Consider the following 21,424-nt stretch of genomic DNA (forward strand, 5'->3'; position numbering starts at 1 on the left):
TCTGTCCTGTTTTATAGGTGGTACCCCCCTGGTCATGGAGATTTTTATGAAAGTTTCAGCAATTCGGGGCTTCTTAATCAATTCATTGAAGAGGTATGTGCATGTTGTACATAATTTGATTAATCTGATTTCTTTTTGAGTAATGATGATTGTAATGATGCTATTTTATGAGATTCACAACTAGTTTATTTATTTATTTATTTTATTTTATTTATCCATCTGCTGACAATAAATATTGTATGGATGTTGTCAAGGGTACATTAAGCCATTTCAAAGAAATGGGACACAAACAATATGTACGTAAAAAAGTACAAAACAAAATAATACAATGAAGTTAATAATAATACAATGAAATTAATATAGCCTATATACATCCCTGCTTGTTATTTTAAATGCGTAGTCTGTTTTTCATAAGGCTTTAGTTTTGTCCTCCCTAAACGGCAAGTCCTTATATACACAACACTGCTTAAGTATATATTTACATCACACAAGAGCTGTCCTTTAAGTATGTAAATGTAATGAATGGTTAGGTAATGAAGGATTAGGTACAGATAGAGTATTTTCCATTTGCCTTTATAAATATCATCAGAAAAAATTTATTGACCTACATAGTCATTTACAGAATAAAAACATTGTTCTATTAGAAATTTTTTAAATTTGTTATCATCTTCTAACTGCCTGATGTTGACTGGCAGTGCGTTGTACAGTTTCGCACCGATATGGCTCACATGCCTTTGTGTATTCGTTCTTTTTGTTCGCTGAGTATGGAGTATTGCGCTATTACGGGTATTGTAGTTATGAAAGTTGGCATTTGTCTGAAAATCTGCAATGTGGGTCCTGACATACAATACACATTTGTATATGTATAATGATGGTATAGTAAGTATTCTAAACTTTTTGAATACGGGTTTGCAGTGTGTCAGTGGATGACTGTGAGTTATTATTCGGATGGCCCTCTTCTGCAACAAAAAAAATTGTTTTAGGGGCCCTGTTGTGGAACCCCAAAATATTATTCCATATGTGGCAAGAGATTGAAAATAGCCGAAATATGCCATTCTGGCACCCTTTGAGGTACAAACATTTGCAATAATTCTGAGGGCAAAACAGGCTGAATTAAGTTTCTGTGCAAGTTTTATTATGTGGTCATTAAAATTTAAGTTTTCATCCACATGAATCCCCAGCAATTTTGAGGATGTCACTCTGTCTAAGGCTTTGTCATCCCACACCAGATCGAGATTTACATTTTGACATCTTTTCCCAAACAATATATAATTTGTTTTATTTACATTCAATGTCAACCTGTTTGCATTGAACCAAGAGTGGATGTAATTTAGTACTTTATCAGCAGCTGTTGGTAGCAATTGCTTTGGTGCACTTATTATCACACTAGTATCATCTGCAAATATTATTGCTTTGGCTGCATCATCTGAGGTGTGAAAAATCGTATGTGCGGATGGATATGTGTTTGTGTGCGAGTGTATACATATCCTTTTTCCCCCCTAAGGTAAGTCTTTCCGCTCCCGGGATTGGAGTGACTCTTTACCCTCTCCCTTAAAACCCACATCCTTTCATCTTTCCCTCTCCTTCCCTCTTTCCTGATGAAGCAACCGCCAGTTGCGAAAGCTTGAATTTTGTGTGTATGTTTGTGTTTGTTTGTGTGTCTATCGACCTGCCAGCGCTTTTGTTTGGTAAGTCACATCATCTTTGTTTTTAGATATATTTTTCCCACGTGAAATGTTTCCCTCTATATATATAGTTTGGGCCCTAGGATGCTGCCTTGTGGTACTCCTATTTCTACATTTTTTGCCTCTGATACTGAATTTATTTTGTGGTTGGAGTAAGTTGATGTCAGTCATACAACCTGTGTTCTGTTTATTAGGTATGACTCAAACCATTTATTTCCTATCCCATGTATACCCAACGCTTCCAATTTTTCTAAAAGAATGTCCTGGTTCACAGTGTCAAAAGCTTTGGAGAGGTCTAAATTTACTCCTACTACACTATAATTTTTTTCTAGATTTTTGATTATTTGTTCAGTGTAGCACATTACTGCTGTTTCGGTATTTTTACATGCTTGGAAGCCATCCTGATTTCTGTTTAGTAAATTACGGTCATTTAGATATTTGTTGATTCGGTGCTTCATCAGTTTTTCCAATAGTTTTGAAACTACTGGGAGGAGAGATATTGGGCGATAGTTTTTTACCTTATACTTGTCACCGTTTTTAAATAATGGCTTCACTTTTGAAATTTTCAGCCTTACTGGAAAAGCTCCTTCACTGAATGATAAATTGGCTATGTGTGCAAAGGGCTTTGTGATTTGTGGTGCTCTCCTTGTTATGATTGACACAGGCACCTCATCTATGCCAGCTGACATTTTGGGTTTCAAGCTTTGTATCACTTTCAACACTTCTCCCTCATTTGTTGGCTCTACCCTCATTCTACAAACTCTTTTTCGATATTCAGGTTTTTCTCCATTTGTAAATTTTAAGCTTAATGAAGTTGTTGCATTTATGAAATAATTGTTAATATAATTTGGCAAATCTTGTTGATTAATATTGCCATTTTTAAAATTTTTGAGGCTAATGTCCTGGTTTTCACAACTCTTCCCCGTTTCAGTCTTCACAATACCCCATATAGGTTTTGATTTGTTTTTAGACTGTTTTATAAAACTATCATTACTCGTGAATTTTGCTTTAGCAGTTACTTTTCTAGATACCCTCTTGTAATTCCTGACATATTCTATGAATTGTGGGTCTGTGGATGTTTTCATTTTAGAAATTAGTCTCTAGAGTTCCACAGGAAGTTTTGATGCCAGCTGTGATCCAAGAACTTGGCTTTGTATTGCCATGTGACCTGATGTGTCCTTCCTATTGCACAAGATGTAACCTTATAATGTATATAGTGAATGGGCTAACTAAAATGCATTATAAGCTTTAAAGTTTGTTGGCAGTGTGTCCAATGATTGCCACACACCTGTCACATCGCATCAACTGAAGTTAATGTATTTATAGTCCCGACGACCTGTCGTGTTCCATGAGATAATGCAAAAAATCTGTTAATGTACTGCAAAAACTTTACAAATCCATGAACTCATGCAAGGATTTAGTAACACCATCCAACAATTCAGAGTTGGGAAATTTAATATAAGTCTCTAAATGCACAAATAAATTTTGTAATTTCTAGACCTGGCACATGGATATTTTCAAACACTTTCAGAGGTGACTGATAGACCACACATCTGGCCATGAGAGGTCCTACTTGTACAGTGCATATCTCAGATGGTCATAATTAGTATGTCTGCATCTCCTGTATAGCAATCAATCTTTTGTTGTCAAAATCACAAAAATGCTTTTATTGTAGGGGAGAGTGTTGTACCTGGAGAATAGTGTACATAGGAACACATGTTGCTTCCTGGTTGATGTTTCAATCAACTGCCCAGTTTTAGAAACACATGCAGGACTGTACACTAGAAACCACTAGAAGTAGTTTCTGCCATTTTCTAACATTTTCGTTGTGAGACATGATTTGTGTTTTTACCAGAATATGTAATTGCTACAAGCTCTACATATTTAAGTACTGTTTAACATATGAAAGCTTTGTGGAGGATATTGTTAATTCTTCAGTTACAGAATTCTGTGGTAGGTAAAATTCAGTATAGTTTAAAAACTAGTTACATTATGTGTTAACATTTAAGCCATTCTTCATCAGTCATCCTTGAAATGGAAGGTCTTCTATCATGGAACTCATGATGTTTGCAAATGAACAGAATTTATTTAGATCCCTGTCCTGTAAATAGAAAATTGTTTTAGCTGCCAATAACTTCTATTGTAATTCTTTTGTATTTGTAGCCGGTTGTATGTGAAACTACTTTTTAATTTGATTTCACTTATTGTTTATTGGTTTGTAGAGGAGTAATAATGTAACAAATAAACTATTAAGTATGGCATTGACAATATTTTCTTGATTGCAACACTTTTAAACTGGAATAGAATATTTGTTCCTAGTTAAATGACATTTAGAATAGTCTTACTTTTCTTGACTAATTTTTGCAATTGCATGAAAAGACTGCAGCACAAAAGATTGGAAGCTATAATTTCAAAATGGAATAAGAAAATAAATTAAATTACTATTACAGGGCTGGCTAGAGGCAAAAGTCTACACAGTGTGCTAGTGATGCATTCCTAGAGTGGCATTTAGCTTGGGATTTATTTCCATATCACTGTTATGAATCAGACAAAATTAGAGTTACTTCTAATTAACAGTTCAAAACTAATAAGAATTCTGTATCTAAAGCTTGCTATGCTGATCTCTTATCACTTTTTTGGTCATCATTCTTCTGACAAATTTGATGCAATCTGCCATGAATTCCTCTCCTGTGCCAATCTTTTCATCTAGGAGTAGCTCTTGCACCCAATGTCCTCAATTATTTCTTGCCGACATACTGATATCTGTGTTCCACTACAGTTTTTATGCTCTACAGCTGCCTCAAGTACCTTGTGAGTTACTCCTTGATATATAAACACATGTGCCACCATCCTGTATCTTTTCCTTGTCTGTGTTTTCCATAATTACTTTTGCCAATTATGTGGAGAACCTCTTCAGTCCTTATCAGCCCATCACATTTTCAACATCCTTCTGTAGCATCACATCTCATATACTTAGATTCTCTTCTTTTCTGGCTTTGCTACACACCATTACTCACTTACACAAATTTCTGTGCTCCAAACAAACATTCACAAAAATTTATTCCTTACCTTTTTGCTTTTCATGTTTCTTCAGTTTACCATCAATCCATAGTGAATGCTTATTAGGCTATTCATTTCATTGAACAGACTCTGCAATTTTTCTTCCCATTCACTAATGATAACAATGTCATCAGCAAATGTTATCATAGATATTCTTTCACCATGTATTTTAATACCACTCCTGACCCTTTCTTTTATTTCCTTCAGTGCTTCTTCAGTACAGGGGTGAAAGTCTGGCATCACTCTGTCATACAATTTCTAATTCAAGCACTTCATTCTTGATCTTTCAGTCATATTTTTCCTTCTGGTTCTTGTACATATTGTATATTACAAGTCTTTTTCTGTAACTAACACTTTATGTTTGTGAGAATTTGGACTGTCTTTCACCATTTTACTTGTTGAATGCTTTTCTTAGGTTCACAAACCCTGTGAATGTGTCTTGAATTTTCTTAAGTATTGCTTCCATTATCAAATGCAGTGTCAGAACTGCCTTGCAAGAGCCTTTACCTTTCCTAAATCCAAACTGATCATCATTTAATTTATCCTTCATGTTCTTTTCCATTCATCTGTCTATTACTCATGTCAGTAACTTGGATGCATAAGCTGTTAAACAGATTGTGTGACAGTTGTTGCTTTCATCTGTTCTTGCTCTCTTTAGGATTGTATGAATGATATTGTTTGGAAGTCTGATATGTCTCTGTATTAACAGATTCTAAAAACCAATCAAAGAGTCATTTGGTCACAACTTCCTCCAATGAATTTAGAAATTCCAAAAGATTGTAATCTATGCCTTCTGCCTTATTTTAACACAAATCGTCCAAAGCCCAGTTATGTCCTGACTCTAATACTGGATCTGCCAATCTTCTATATTGCCTCCCATTTTGTTCTTCTATCACTGTATTAGACTGCTCCTGCCTTCTCTGTGTTTTTCACTGGAATTACTCTTGCATGTTTAATGTTGACATCTTAAGTTTCAATTTCACCAAAGGTTGTTTTGACTTTTCTATATATGGAATAAGTCCTTTCAATAACTTTTTTTTATGTCCTCGTGTTTTTCCTGCAACTATTTTGCTTTGGCTCCCCTGAACTTTTTGTTTACTTCATCCATAAATGACTTGTATTATTATCTTTCTGTCTTTCCCTGAACATTTTTGAATGTCCTTCTTTCATCAATCAATTGATTTGTTTCTTTTTTTACACATGGTTTATTCACAGTTACCTTCCTTGTATCTATATTTGTCTGTTGAACTTCAGTAATTGCTCTTTTAAGACCTGTACATTCCTCTTCAACTGAACTACTTATTGTGGTATTCATTGTCATAGTGTCTACAACCTTAGAGAAATACAAATGCACCATCCCTTAGTATTTCAGCATCCTGCTTCTTCCCCATTAATTCTTTTGGTTGATTATCTTCAACCTCATTTTACTCTCCATTATTACTAAATTGTTACCTGAGAGTCTGTGCTCACGGGTGTGCCTTACAGTCCAGTATCTGATTTCAGAATCTCTTTCTGACCTTGATGTAATCCAGTTGTTGTTGTTGTTGTTGTTGTTGTTGTTGTTGTTGTGGTCTGCTGTCCAGAGACTGGTTTGATGCAGCTCTCCATGCTACTCTATCCTGTGCAAGCTCCTTCATCTCCCAGTACCTACTGCAACCTACATCCTTCTGAATCTGTTTAGTGTATTCATCTCTTGGTCTCCCTCTACAATTTTTACCCTCCGCACTGCCCCCCAGTACTAAATTGGTGATCCCTTGATGCCTCAGAACATGTCCTACCAACTGATCCCGTATTCTAATCAAGTTGTGTCACAAACTCTTCCCCCCAATTCTATTCAGTACCTCCTCATTAGTTATGTGTTCTACCCATCTAATCTTCAGCATTCTTCTGCAGAACCACATTTCAAAAGCTTCTATTCTCTTCTTGTACAAACTATTTATCATCCACGTTTCACTTCCATACATGGCCGCACTCCATTCAAATACTTTCAGAAGCGACTTCCTGACAGTTAAATCTATACTCGATGTTAACGAATTTCTCTTCTTCAGAAATGCTTTCCTTGCCATCACCAGTCTACATTTTATATCCTCTGTACTTTGACGATCATCAATTATTTTGCTCTCCAAATAGCAGAACTCATTTACTACTTTAAGTGTTTCATTTCCTAATCTAATTCTGGCAGCACCACCTGATTTAATTCAGCTGCATTCCATTATCCTCATTTTGTTTTTGTTGATGTTCATCTTATATCCTCCTTTCAAGACACTGCCCATTCCGTTCAACTGCTCTTCCAGGTCCTTTGCTGTTTCTGACAGAATTACAATGTCATCGGCAAACCTCAAAATTTTTATTTCTTCTCCATGGATTTTAAAACCTACTCCAAATTTCTCTTTTGTTTCCTTTACTGCTTGCTCAGTATACAGATTGAATAACATCGGGGATAGGCTACAACCTTGTCTCACTCCCTTCCCAACAACTGCTTCCCTTTCATGTCCCTTATAGCTGTCATCTGGTTTCTGTACAAACAGTAAATAGCCTTTCACTCCCTGTATTTTACCCCTGACACCTTCAGAATTTGAAATAGACTATTCCAGTCAACACTGTCACAAGCTTTCTCTAAGTCTACAAATGTTAGAAACGTAGGTTTGCCTTTCCTTAATCTATCTTCTAAGATAAGTCATAGGGTTAGTACTGCCTCACGTGTTCCAAGATTTCTATGGAATCCAAACTGATGTTCCCCAAGGTTGGCTTCTACCAGTTTTTCCATTTGTCTGTAAAGAATTCGAGTTAGTATTTTGTAGCCGTGGCTTATTAAACTGATAGTTCGGTAATTTTCACATCTGTCAACACCTGCTTCCTTTGCATTTGGAATTATTATATTCTTCTTGAAGTCTGAGGGTATTTCGCCTGTTTCATACATCTTGCTCACCAGATGGTTGAGTTTTGTCAGGACTGGCTCTCCCAAGGCCGTCAGTTGTTCCAATGGAATGTTGTCTACTCCGGGGGCCTTGTTTCGACTCAGGTCTTGCAGTGCTCTGTCAAACTCTTCACGCAATATCATATCTCCCATTTCATCTTCATCTACATCCTCTTCCATTTCCATAATATTGTCCTGAAGTACATCGCCCTTGTATAGGCCCTCTACATACTCCTTCCACCTTTCTGCTTTCCCTCCTTTGCTTAGAACTGGGTTTCCATTTGAGCTCTTGATGTTCATACAAGTGGTTCTCTTATCTCCAAAGGTCTCTTTAATTTTCCTGTAGGCAGTATATATCTTACCCCTAGTGATATGCGCCTCTACATCCTTACATTTGTCCTCTTAGCCACCGCTGCTTAGCTATTTTGCACTTTGAATTTTTGAGACGTTATTATCTTCCCATATTTCCAGTCTTTTTCCAAGAATACCTTGTCCTCCAGTGATTTTTGCACAATAGATTCACTATTACCAGCTTAAATTTATTGAAGAGTTCAATAGTCTTCCTCCCTCTCATTCCTACTGCCAAGACTTCATTCTTTTTTAACTCTTGTTTTCTACTCCGTCCACTGAGTGAGGTGGCACAGAGGTTAGCACACTTCACTCGCATTTGTAAGGACAATGTGATGAAGCAAGCTGGGATAATTTAATTCCCCCTCTTGTTTTGCCATCTGCCTCCTTAAATTTGTTTTGCTACTTTTAACTAATTATGATTAACATATGTGAATGTAATCTGCATTTCCATAAAAGAGAAAGATTGGCCCTCAGCTTTAAAGTAAATAACACCAGATCTAATTTTGTTCTTATTTTTATGTGTGTAATTGATTTTCTAATTTATTTTGACTATTCCTAGTTAGTATTGTTTGTTATATGGTGAAATCAGTGATTGTTTCATAATTTAAATTCTATTGTTGACCTATAAACAAATATAAAGTCTCTAATAATTTTAGACATTTGGGAGATGAAATACTAATAATCTTAAAGTATATATTTGGCTACATTTGAAAACACGTTAGCAAAACCAGCCCTTCATTAATTACAAAGTAATTAACAGTTTTGTCAAAAGTATTGTTTGCATAACAATGTCTGTTAATTTCACCATTTAAACAAATAATGCGGCCTAAACCTCATAGTAGAAGAAACTGTTAAAAAGAAGCAGTTTTTCAATGTATTCAGTCAATTGAGTGAGTTAAGTTTTAATTGTAATTTCTGTAAATTTTAATTTCTTGTGTAGTTTCAGCACCTTTTATTGTGAGGATATATAAGTGCCCCATTTTTGGTCATGAGACAGTCAGGCCACAGCCGAGTTACAGACGAGTAACCTGTGCTCGTTAGAACAACAACAATGCTTCAAATTAATTATGGAACAAGTGTTAAAAAAATAGGCCATGTGTAAAAACAGTGACAGTGTCTGCTCCATATGTACCTGTTTATTCTTCAAGAACTGTGGACTTTTTGGTTAGGTTTTACTGCTTGTAGATTTACAACAGGAAACTATTGTAGCAGTACGTGGAGTTTCGCGTGAAACCTATTAATGATGCTTATTGGAAGTTAAACAATAGTGCACTGGCCATTTAATGGTGTATTATTGGGGGGGGGGGGGTTGTCAACAGTGAAATAAAAGTACTGTGTAATACAATTGTGCACCTGTCAGCTATATGATTTGCAGTAGTCAGTGTCGGAATCCACAACCCATTTTTTTCAGCCAGTGTAGCAATGCAGCACATCAACTGTCGAAACCCACAGTTGGATGTCCTACTTTAGGTTTTCCAGGATTTCCCTAAACTGCGTCAGGCAAATGCCGGGATGGTTCCTTTGAAAGGGCACAGCTGATTTCCTTCCCCATCCTTCCCTAATCAAAGCTTGTGTTCTCTCTCTAATGACCTTGTTGTCAATGGGACGACAAACACTAATCTCCTTCTCCTGTTCCTTCCACAGTTGCAACATTCAAATTACACATGATTATTAGGTTTTCATGTCCCAGTACATACTGAATTACACATTCAATTACCTCTTATATTTTCTCTGCCTCTTCATCTTCTACTTGTGATTTATATAACTTAGGTTGCTGCAATAAATCCTGTCACTGTACTATTTACCGTAACTGATTCTGTGCCCTACCTGTTCACTGCTTGTACCTGTAACATGAGCTTATTTACCTGTGCTAATCTGCCCTTGGTAGCTTCACCTCTGTCAAATCTGACTGAAAAGTGGTTGTTGAAAGTAGGCTATTTTAAATGATATGGTCCACACCAAGTTTACAGTCCAGAAACTTTAACTGCACTTTCATGTCAAATAATCTACAGTCTACAGCCAGATTGAGTCTCTTTATTTATGGACAGATAAATGGTTAGCCACATACTTCACTCAACTGGTGTCTCATTACATTATTGTTCAAGTGCAGTAACCTAACATGGACATACTGAGTCACAACAAGTAAAATGTGCAAGAAATCATTAACATATTTGCCAGTTACACTGTCATTCCAAGTAGATAATTACATCAAAATGAAAATGATGTTGCACAGTTAGTATAAGCTGGAGGTAAAACAGTTCAGCTTGATCTAATTGTCACAGTAAATGATCATTATTTGACCGAGTTCATACAGTTTACTGCTCAATTAATCATCAAAAACAGTCACTAAATTACAGAATGATCTCCTGAATGTGAAATACTGAAAAAACTTGGCACATTGTACTACTAGTAATTTGTGCTAATTCAATTGCGATATACTTTTGTACACAGATCTTACTTGTTTCATGACCTCCTGCACACTGACTAAAGTGGCTTCCTTAATGTTCCTTTTATAAGTTTGCAGTAACTGAAACTACATTCAAACAATTGAAACACAAGATAGGGATATCAACAATGTAGTGAAAGGTAGATTGCTACTAATGTAAAAAAGACATGTTAAGTTGCAGACAGGCACAAGTAATAGACACTTATACACAGCTTTCAGCCACAGCCTTCATCAGCAAAAGAGAAACAGAGAAACACGTACCATTCGTACACACAAGCAAACACACATTGCGCATGTATGACTGCCAACTTTGGCAGCTTGGGCCAGAATGTGGAATAGAAGCAGCAATGTGGAGAGGGTGGGGGAGGGGAAGGGATAGTAGTATATGGATGGGGGAGTGAGGAATGCTGTCTGGTGGAGTGTGCAGGGGCTAGAATGCCAACAGACACAGCATCAGGAGGGTGTGGATCAGGAGCAGAGGAAAAAAGGAGTGAGGAAAAAGAGGAGCAGGGAAAGATGGGTGGGGGAGTTGGCAAAGGGCAGCAAATAAAGTGGGTGGGAGTTGAGAATGGAGAGGAGATGATACGACAGAGAGGGTGGAAACTGTGGGTTAGAGACCAAGGGGCAATATGTTGCCATAGGTTGAGGCTAGGATATTTCTGGGACCAGAGAATGTATTGTAAGGATAACTCCCATCTGTGCAATTCGGAAAAGCTGGGGCTGGAGGCAAGGATCCAGGTGGCTTGGATAGTGAATTAGCCATTGAAATGAAGAATGTTATGCTCAGCTGCACATTGTGCCACAGGGTGGTCTACTTTGCTCTTGGCCACAGTTTGGTGGTGGATGCTCATCGTGGTGGACAGTGGTTGGTAGTCATACCAATGTGAACAGATGTGCGGTGATTTCAGAGCTGGTAAATGATATGACTGCTTTCACAGTGGCCCAGCCACTGATGGGTGGCTAGGATAGACCTGTGATAGGACTGGAATGGGAAGTGCTTGGTGGATGGATTGGGCAGTTTTGCATGGGGGTCTTCCAGAGACAGGTGATCCTTGTGGCAAGGCGATGGGATTGGTAGTGGCACAGGAATGGACTAGGATGTTGTGGAGGTTGTGTGGGTGATGGAACACTACCTTAGGAGGGGTGGGAAGGATCTTAGGTAGCATGTCTCTCATTTCAGGACATTAACATAGGTAATCAAGACTCTGATGAAGGAATGTGGTTGAGTTGTACCAGTCTGGGGTGGCACTCCTTTGTGGCTGGCTCTTGGGGATGGTGCAAGGATTGGGGGTGTGAGGGGAAATGGCATGGGAGATGTTTGCTTAATAGGCCCAGTGGATAGTGCACGTGTGTCAAGGCCTTGGTGAGACCCTCAGCATACTTAGCAAGGGAGTTCTTGACACTGCATATACACCATCCCCAGATGGCCAGGCTGTGTGGGAGGGACTTTTTTTAGCATGAAAGGGATGACAGCTGTCATAATGCAGGTAATGTTGGTGGTTGGTGGGTTTAAATGTGGGCAGATGGAGCCATCACAGAGGAGATCAGTGACTACCATCACAGAGGAGATCAGTGACTAGGAAGGTAGCACACTGGGTTGAGGAGGACCAGATGAAGCAGATGGGAGAGAAGGTGCTGCTGTTGTGAAGGAACGAAGGTAGGGTGTTTCGGCCCTGAATCCATGTCCTGAAGATATCATCAATAAACCTGAACCAGACTAGGGGGTTTGGTGTTTTGGGAGGCTAGGAAGGTCTCTTCTAGATGGCCCATAAACAGATTAGCATAGGACAGTGCCATGCAGGTGCCTGTGGCTGTGCTGCAGATTTGTTTATATACTTCCTCTTCAACGGAGAAGTAATTGAGGGTTAGGCTAAAGTTATTAGTATGTATGAGGAATGAGGTAGTGGGTTTGGAGCCTGAAGAACAAGGGGGAAAGTAGTGTTCAATAGAGTTAAGACAATAGGTGTGAGGTATACTGGTTTATTGGGAAGTGGCATCAACAGTGATGAGTAGAGAGAGATCCAGGAGGTTAAAGGGTGCAGATGGTGAGGAGTTGGTGAAGGAAGTGGTTGATATCTTTGACATGGGAGACTAGATTAGAGGCAACTGGTTGGAGGTGTTGGTCAATGAGGGCCAAAATTCTTTCATTAGGAGCTTAATAACCAGCTACAATGGTTCATTAAAAATAGCTGGGTTTGTGGATTTTGGAGAGCATGTAAAATGTTGGTGTGTGGGGTATCATAGGGCTGCAGGGAGAAATAGATTCTGGGAGGAGGTTCTGGGAAGAGCCTAAGGCTTTAAGCTGGGATTGTAGGTAGTGTTGGACCTCTAGGAGGTATCACTATGGCAGAGTTTAGGGTGGAGGAGTCAAACAATTGGTGGAGGCCTTCTGTCAGGTAGTCACTGTGCTTCATAACAACAGTGACAAGACATCTGTCAGCTGTTAGGATGGTTAAGTTAGGATTTTTTTTGTGGTTGAGTTTGGATATTCTTTGTTTTGCTGAAAAGTTGGTGTTCTGTGGAAGGGATTTGTGAGAGGATAGTGATGCTAAGTTGGAGGTAAGGAATTCCTGGAGGGTGACCAGAGGGGGGGGGGGGGGGGGGCGAAAATCATGGCTGGATGATGGTATGAACTGGGAGACATAGTTGGAATTAGGTTGGTTTTGGCTGGAGGAATTGGTGGCAAAGAATTTTTCCATTGCAAGGATAAGGAGTAAGAGAGTAGTCTTTGAGAAGTCCAGCATGGTTAAATTTGAGTGTAGAGCTAAAGGTGGGGCTTTCGGGTAGGACTTCAACTTCCATGGAGTTCAAGGTTTTGGTGGACAGGTTAACTACAGCATTATAGGAATGTTTCACTTCTGGATTTGGTGGAGTGTTGGGGTGTGTGGGAAGATGAAAAGGTCGGCTAGGCAGGGTTTAGGGGCTATGAGCAGTGTGCGAGGAGGCCCAATGTAGGTAGGAAATGGATCGGATAATGGTGGACCGAGGTGGCAACAATATGTCAGGAGGTTTGATAACTTATGGAGGTGGTGTCTGGAATGCTCCTGCAAGTGCTGGAGCGCAAGTGATGCAATTTTGGAGATGTGATGTATGGAGCAGGGATTGCACAGTAGTAGTACCTTGCAGAGGGAGCAGAGGAGGGTGGTTCTGGGATGTATGTGCCATGAAGATATGTTTTTGCAGTACCAGGATTGTGAGCGGCAGGGACTGGCAGAATCTGGAAAGGTGAAGTCACTGTGAAATGAGATTGGGATCCAGAGAAAGAAATTTTTATGATTAGGCTGTTTGGGGTGATTCCATGGTTTAGGTAGCATTTGAGAAATAGTATGTGATATTGAGTTTTATCCAGGGAAAGGGATACCTTTCTGAACTGGTGCAGATAGAGCAAAGGCCAACTGTACCATTAAAAGTGTAAAGGAAACGAGAATGAGGTGGAAATTGGCAAAATAGCTATTAATGGTTGTAAGAGAAGGTGGATAAGAGAAAAGACGCGTAAAAAAATATGTAAAGACACATGGAAATGCACACTGATATGCAAAACTATGCAGATACGTAGAAATATGCAAAATAACATAAAACAGGTAAAAATACGCACAGATACGTTAAAAATGTACAGAAACATGGGAGAAAAGGAATGGATGAGGTGTGGAGGCACGTGTGTGTTTTACAGTAAGAGATGAGAGGAGGAGGGGGAACGGATTAGGTCGAGGATCACAAGGTTGTGTTGCACAGGCAGGTGTGTAAAATGAAACGCTAAAGGATTTCAGGATGAGGGATGAAGTGGAATCAACAAGAATAAATATAACTAATAGAGGAAAGAATCTGGAGCATCAGATACTGCATCAACAATCTGACCAGTCACAGAGCCTAGATAGTGTGTGGACGATCTTTCATACAGTGTGGCTCGGAAGTAGATGTGGTTTGGAAGGCAGTGAATGAACCCAGGTAAGAAGAGAAAGTACAGACACTGAGAGGAGTAATGTTATAGGGAACAGTAACAAAGGAAAACATCACACGTTTGCACTACCCCTTCCCCTTCCCTGCCAGTCCAGATTGCTGCTTTCATCCCACATGACAGTTGCGTTCTCTCCTGAGATGCCAGAGTTGGCAGTCAGGTCTGCATGCCTATGTTTGCTTTTGTGTATAATTGGTGTGCGTATATATCTTTCTCTTTTGCTGATGAAGACTGTGGCTGAAGGCTATGTGTAAGTTCTTGTAATTGTGCTTATTTTGCAACTTAACGTGTCTTCTTTACAGTAATTAACTTTTTATCTTTCTCTATGTTGTTGAGATTCCTTCCTGGTTTTTGATTTTGCTGAAAGGTTTTCTTCCATCCTACAACCCGGTGACATTTTCTTTTGTTACTCTTCTCTTTAGCATTACTCTTCTAAGTGTCCATTCATCCTCTTCTTTCCTGTGTTTATTTACCACCTTCCAAACCACCTCCACTTCCAAACCACACTCTATGGATGATCGTCTACACGTAACACAGGCTTCTTTACTGCATGGATTTTTAATGCAGTATCTGATGCCCAGATTCTTTCCTCTGAGGTTCTTATTATATTTATTCCTATTAATTCCACTTCATCTCTAATCCTGAAATACTTTAGCGTTTTATTTTCCACATCTGCCCTCAGTCTAACCCATCGCACACACACACACACATTCCAATACCTCATCTGTTCCTTTATTCCCATGTTTCTGTGCATTCTTACCATATTCATGGGTATTTTTAGAGTGCTTCACACAGTTTCACACATTTTTACGTACCTGTGCTTATTTTTGCATATCGGTCCACATTTCCGTGTGTCTTTATGCATTTTTATATATCTTTTTCTCTTATCCAGCTCCTCTTACAATCATCGACATTGTTTTTCCCATTTCTGCGTCATTCCTGTTTCCTTTACACTATTACTACCACAATCGACCCCTGCTCCATCTTCCTGCATTAGTCCAGGAAAGTATTCCTTTCCCTGACTAAAGCCCAATCACATATCCTATTTCTCAAATGCTAGCTAAACCATGGAATCACCCCAAACAGCCTAACCATAAAAATTTCTTTCTTTGGATCCCAATCAGCTTTCACAGCGATTTCACATATCCAGATTCTGCCAGTCCCTGGTCCTCAAAATCCTGGTACTGCAAAAACACATCTTAATGGCACAGGCATCCCAGAACCACCTCTGCAGCCTCTACAAGATACTACTACTGTGCAATCCCTGCTTAGACATTACATCTCTGGAATTGCATCACTTGCTCTCCAGCACTTGCAAGAGAATGCCAGACACCATCTTCACAGGTTATCCAACCTGCTGACATACTACTGTCGTTTCGGGTCACCACTATCCAACCCATATCCTACACATACTCTTCCTCCTTGTCCACTGCTCATAGCACTTAAACCCTGCCTAGCCAAGCTTTTTCACTTGCCATATTCCCCATAATTCCCTGCCAAGATTCCACCAAATCCAGAACCAAACAATTCCTATATCACTGTTAACCTGTTCACCAAAGCCCTGGGCGCCACATAAGTCTCAGTCCCATTCAAAAGCCTCAACTTTAAGCCTACACCCAAATTTAACCATGCTGGACTTGTCAAAGACTACTCTTCTTCTCTCATTCCTTGCTAAGAAAGAACGTCTTTGCCACCAATCCCTCCAATCAAAACCATAATTGAACCCTGCCTTTCCTAGTTCATACCACCATCCAACCATGATTTTCCCCCTTCCCACCTAACCACTCTCTGGTAACCTTCCAGGAATTCCTTACCTCTAACGTAGCCCAACCATTTTTCCGCAGAACACCAACTTTTCAGCAGAAGAAAGAATAGACAAACACAACCTCAAAACAAATCCTAATTTGATCATCCTGGAAGCTGACAAATGTCTCATTACTGTTGTTATGAATCACAGTGACTAACTGACAGAAGGCCTCCACCAATTGTTTGACTCCTCAACCCATGAACTCTGCTGGAGTGATCCCATCAAGAAGTCCACTACAACCTACAATCCCTGCTTAAAGCTTAGGCCCTGCCCACCCACCGACACCCCATACACCCACCTTCTAAATGCTCCCTAAAGTCCATAAACCCAACAATTCTGGACATGTCATTGTGGCTAGTGACCATGTCCCTACTGAAAGAATTTTGGTCTTCATTGACCAACACCTCCAACCAATTGCCCAAAATCTAGCCTTCCATGTCAAAGATTACAACCACTTCCTTCACCAACTCTTCACCATTATATCCCTTTGCCTCCTGAATCCCTAGTCATCACTGAAGATGCTACCTCCCTATAAACCAGCATCTCTCATGCCCATGGTTTTAGCTCTATTGAACAGTGCAATTCCCCTTGTCCTTCAGGCTCCAAATCTACTACCCCATTCCTCATACATCCTACTAACGTCATCCTGACTCACAACTATTTCTCCTTTGAAGAGGAGGTATATAAACAAATCTGTGGCACAGCCATGGGCACCCACACGGCACCATCCTATGCAAATCTGTTTATGGGCCATCTAGAGGAGACGTTCCTAGCCTCCCAAAACACCAAACCCCATAGTCTGGTTCAGGTTTAATGATGATATCTTCATCATATGGACTCAGGGCCAAGACACAGGATCTTCATTTCTTCACAGCCTCAACACCTCTCCCATCTGCTTCATCTGGTCCTCTTCAACCCTGCGCACCACCTTCCTAGATGTTGACCTACTCCTCTGTTATGGCTCCATTCACACCTCTGTCCACATTAAACTCACCAACCACCAACAGTACCTACATTTTGAAAACTGTCATCCCTTTCACACTGAAAAAGTCCCTCCCACACAGCCTGGCCACCTGGGGATGGTGTATCTGTGTTGACAAGAACTCCCTTGCTCAGTAGGTTGAGTGTCTCACCAAGGCCTCCACAGACAGGCACTATCCCCCATGTCTAGCCTCCTGTGTCATTTCCTCTCACACCCCCAATCTTCGCACCACTCCCCAAGTATTGACCACAAAGAAATGCCCTCTTTGTCACCCAGTATCACCACGGACTGGAACAACTGAACCACATCCTTCTCCGGCTTTGAGTACCTATTATCATGCCCTGAAATGAGGGACATCCTATCAGAGATCTTCTCACCTCTCATAAAGTGGTATTCTGCCACTGCCAATTCCAAACTCTTAACACAAGTATCACATCCCTCGGGAAGATACAGGTACAATTCCTGCCCAGTCCACCCTCCCGGCATTTTCTATTACAATTCTGCCACAGACTTACCCTATCCCATCAAGGACTGGGCCACCTGTGAAAGCAGCCCTGTCATCTATCAGCTCTGCTGCAATCATTGCACAGCTGTTTATATGGGTATGACTTCCAACCACAGTCCACCAGGATGAAGAGACACCTCCAAATTGTGGTCAACACCCATCCAACCTCCACAACATCCTAGTCCATCCCTATGCCACACCCAGTCTCAACCCCTTGCCACAAGGATCATATCCCTGTGGAAGACAAGGTGCAACATCTGCCCAACCCACCCAACCAGTACTTTCTATTGCAATCCTGTCACAAGTTTATTCTACCCTATTGGGGAGCTGGGCCACCTATGATAGTAGCCACGTCATTTACCAGCTCTGCTGCAATCATTGCACAGCTTTTTGACTACCAACCACTGTCTGTCAAGCTGTGGCCAAGAACAAAGTAGGCCAACCTGTGGCACAACAAACATTGGAGCATAAATTGTTGATTTTTATGGCTGCTTCACTACCCAAGCGATATGGATCCTGCCCTCCATCACACCTTTTCTGAACTGCACAGGTGATGAGAGTTGTCCCTGTAACACATACTCCACTCCCATAAAAATCCTAGCCTCAACCTATGGTAACATACTGTCCCCATGCCCTCCACACAATAGTTTCCACCCTCTCTGTCCTATCATCTCCTCTCCATTTTTATCTCCCACATTCTTTATTTGCCACCCTTTGCAAGAATTATTCAGAGCCAAAAGAAGTGCTCGTAAAATGGCACAACAGGCACATGTAAGTAGGAGGAGTTGCAAGCAGATATTGCAAAGGCTTAATTTTAAGCCATATCATGTGATGGTTGTACAGCAATTAACAGAGGATGACAATCAGAAATGTGTAAATTGCACTTGTGGCTTCTGAGTAACATCATCGATGGTTTGTTAGATCCTTTCCATTATATCGTGAGTGATGGAGCAGGGTTTCATCTCTCCAGCCAGGTAAATTCACAGAAAATAAGGTATTGGGCAACAGAGAACCCTAATGTTGTGTTTCAGCAACCGCTCTGTGATGTAAAAAAATCAGCATTTGGTGCAGTGTAACAGGAACATGCACCAATGGACCAATATTTTTTGACACTACCCTCAATGCAATTGCATATATGGAAATTTTTGATACATTTTGTACTCAACTCATTGAATATGAAACACAATACTGCTTCTTCCAGCAAGATGGTGTCCCTGGAATGAGTCTGTGACATCTTCACTGAGGAACAAACTGTCAGCAAACATTTATGGCCACCATATTTGCTGGATCTAATAAAAAGGGGTTTTTCCCTGTGGGACACTTTAAGAGAAAGCTCTATGAAACAAATCCACACACACAATACAGGAACTGAAAGACAACATCAGCTGTGGAGTTGCTGCCATCAATATCCGAACTTTACACTGGCAGTATCTGAATATGCTTAGACGTGCACAACTCTGCATTGACATTGCAGGGGATCACTTTCAACATCTTCTGTAAATGAATTTGTCACTGTATTTTTCATTGTAAATAAATGGTGAGTACATTTCAGCTCTTCATCTCTCTAATTTCACTGCATTTCCTTCATGCTGATATGGGATACTTTTATCTGCATGACCCTGTAGTATAATACAGTATATACTGCAATTCTATTGACTGTTTATTCTCCATTCCACTTTCTCTCAAAAATGTCAGTCTTGGCATTGTTTTTGCTTCTAGTTTCAGTTGATCTTCTTCTTGTATCTCACTTATTAATTTAAGTCTTTTATAGTCTAAATTTTGAAAATCTAAATTCCTGGCTGGTGACAGGATGTGTGTGTAGTCAGTATTGTAACATAAAGATCTATTGATAACTTTATTATTGTAATAATGAAATGTCTGTGAAACAATTACGGTAAAGGATGATAGGGATACTTCAGAAAGTAGTAACCCTGTTGCTCTGTGTACTACCCTCTCTTAATCTAAAATTTTAATGACTTTCTTATTAAGCCTGAACATTTTGTTTCCTTCAACATATCTCCTCTGTAGCTATATGAGGAAATCTGTGGTTCCAAAGACTAGCATTTGTGTCATCATATGTCTGCTGCTGCCTGATGTATAGACGTTTTTAACCTTATTTACCTTTATGAAGATTTGTTGTATGAAATAGGATTATAATTTTTGTCATCAGTGTCATTATATGGTCTACAGTGCATTGTGTATATAATTGTTGTATGTATAATAGTTTAATGTGTAAAGATAGTTTATTTCAGTATTTCCATTGTTTTCAGGGACGCAAGTACTGTTTTATATCAAACATTGACAATTTAGGTGCTGAAGTTGATCTGAAAATTTTAAATCTGATGGACAGTGCGCAAAGTGTGCATGGCGGAGAACTTGAGTTTTTAATGGAAGTTACTGAGAAAACAAAGGCAGATGTTAAGGTAACATCAGACTTGTGTAGTCGTCTTACATAAAATGAAAATATACTTTCTGCAATTTTTCTAAATTGTTTATGTGCCATTGCTGTTGTATATAATTCTCTCCCACACAACTGAAATTTGAGACTAATTAAGCATCATTGTCACATTGTCAATATTTATTAGTGTGTTAATTCCAGTTTTAAAGATGATGTGGTAGAGGACGGAAATCACTTTAGTGAAACGTGGAAGCACAGTGCAATTGAACAACTTGTAATGGTGCACAGATACAAAGACAAAGAGAGGTGAATCAAATATCATGACATCAAAGATACATGATAGTGTTCCATTGGTTGATGGTCACCAAAGGGGTCTCTCCTGGGAAGGGTGGAGCAGAGATGACATGCAGAACAGACAATGCCATCAATAAAAAAATCTCACATCCACTTCAGTGGATGAAGTGGATGTCTTACATGTGAGTGGGGGAGGTTGTTGGTCAGAGTGATATCTGTAATTGGAATCAAATGAAGATGATGATAGAGAGTCAGCCATCAGAGGAAAATTTCATCAAAATAAAATCCTGCTCACTGCTGGGAAGAAGCTTGAAAGAGTTCAAGATGCATGGTGGAGACATCATCTTGAGGTACATAGCGAAGATGAAGGCTATGCTGTTCCTGACCTCAACAAAAATGTTGTCAATGTTGACATCTGTGATGTTGGCAGTGAACACAATGTGAGCTGGGTGTGCAAAGGTGGAGGTGGGAATGACACACAGTACTTCACTACTGTCACACATGTCACTCTAAACACTAGGAGGCCAGGTGGGAATTTTGAGGGGGAATGACTCACTAAAAACACACATATTGTACATATTTATCACTGAAAGATGAAGCTGAGGCCATGGAAGGTGGGCAGGGGTCATGAGACAGGTCTGGAGGGACAGAGATGCAGCCTGAGTAAGGTTGTCAGAGAGCAACCAGGACAGTTTCAGTCAATCAAATGAGCCTGTTTCACATTTGCCATTAAGTATGATGTAAGCAAGGACTCTGTGATTGGCCAAGCATCATATAATCACAAGTCACCAGTTCTTTGTGGACAAAGACACGGGGTAGAGAATGTGGCTGTTGGGGGTGGAGTATGGATGTGTGCACTGTTTGCATGTATGCAATTAGCCAGTGCTGGGAGCTCATGGTCCTGTGTGGGAGTAAGAGGGGCAACAAGTTCGGCACATAGGACAGTGGGTTCATTGTAAAAGATGTCTGTGTGTGATGCCTGGAGAATATTCTTGTAGGTAGCATCTATCCTTAAGGGTCCACA

The 21,424-nt window shown here is 39.8% G+C and overlaps 1 protein-coding gene across 1 annotated transcript in view; it reads left to right on the plus strand.

Moving 5' to 3' along the window:
* The window catches only part of LOC126335507 (UTP--glucose-1-phosphate uridylyltransferase-like), a 249,487-nt gene that overhangs the window by 119,303 nt on the left and 108,760 nt on the right, over positions 1-21,424 (plus strand). The window contains exons 6-7 of the mRNA XM_049998861.1: positions 18-93; positions 19,979-20,131. Coding sequence (XP_049854818.1) covers positions 18-93; positions 19,979-20,131 — 229 coding nt within the window. The remainder of the gene's footprint in view (positions 1-17; positions 94-19,978; positions 20,132-21,424) is intronic.

This window comes from Schistocerca gregaria, chromosome 2 (genome assembly GCF_023897955.1).
Source record: "Schistocerca gregaria isolate iqSchGreg1 chromosome 2, iqSchGreg1.2, whole genome shotgun sequence".
Lineage (NCBI taxonomy): Eukaryota > Metazoa > Arthropoda > Insecta > Orthoptera > Acrididae > Schistocerca > Schistocerca gregaria.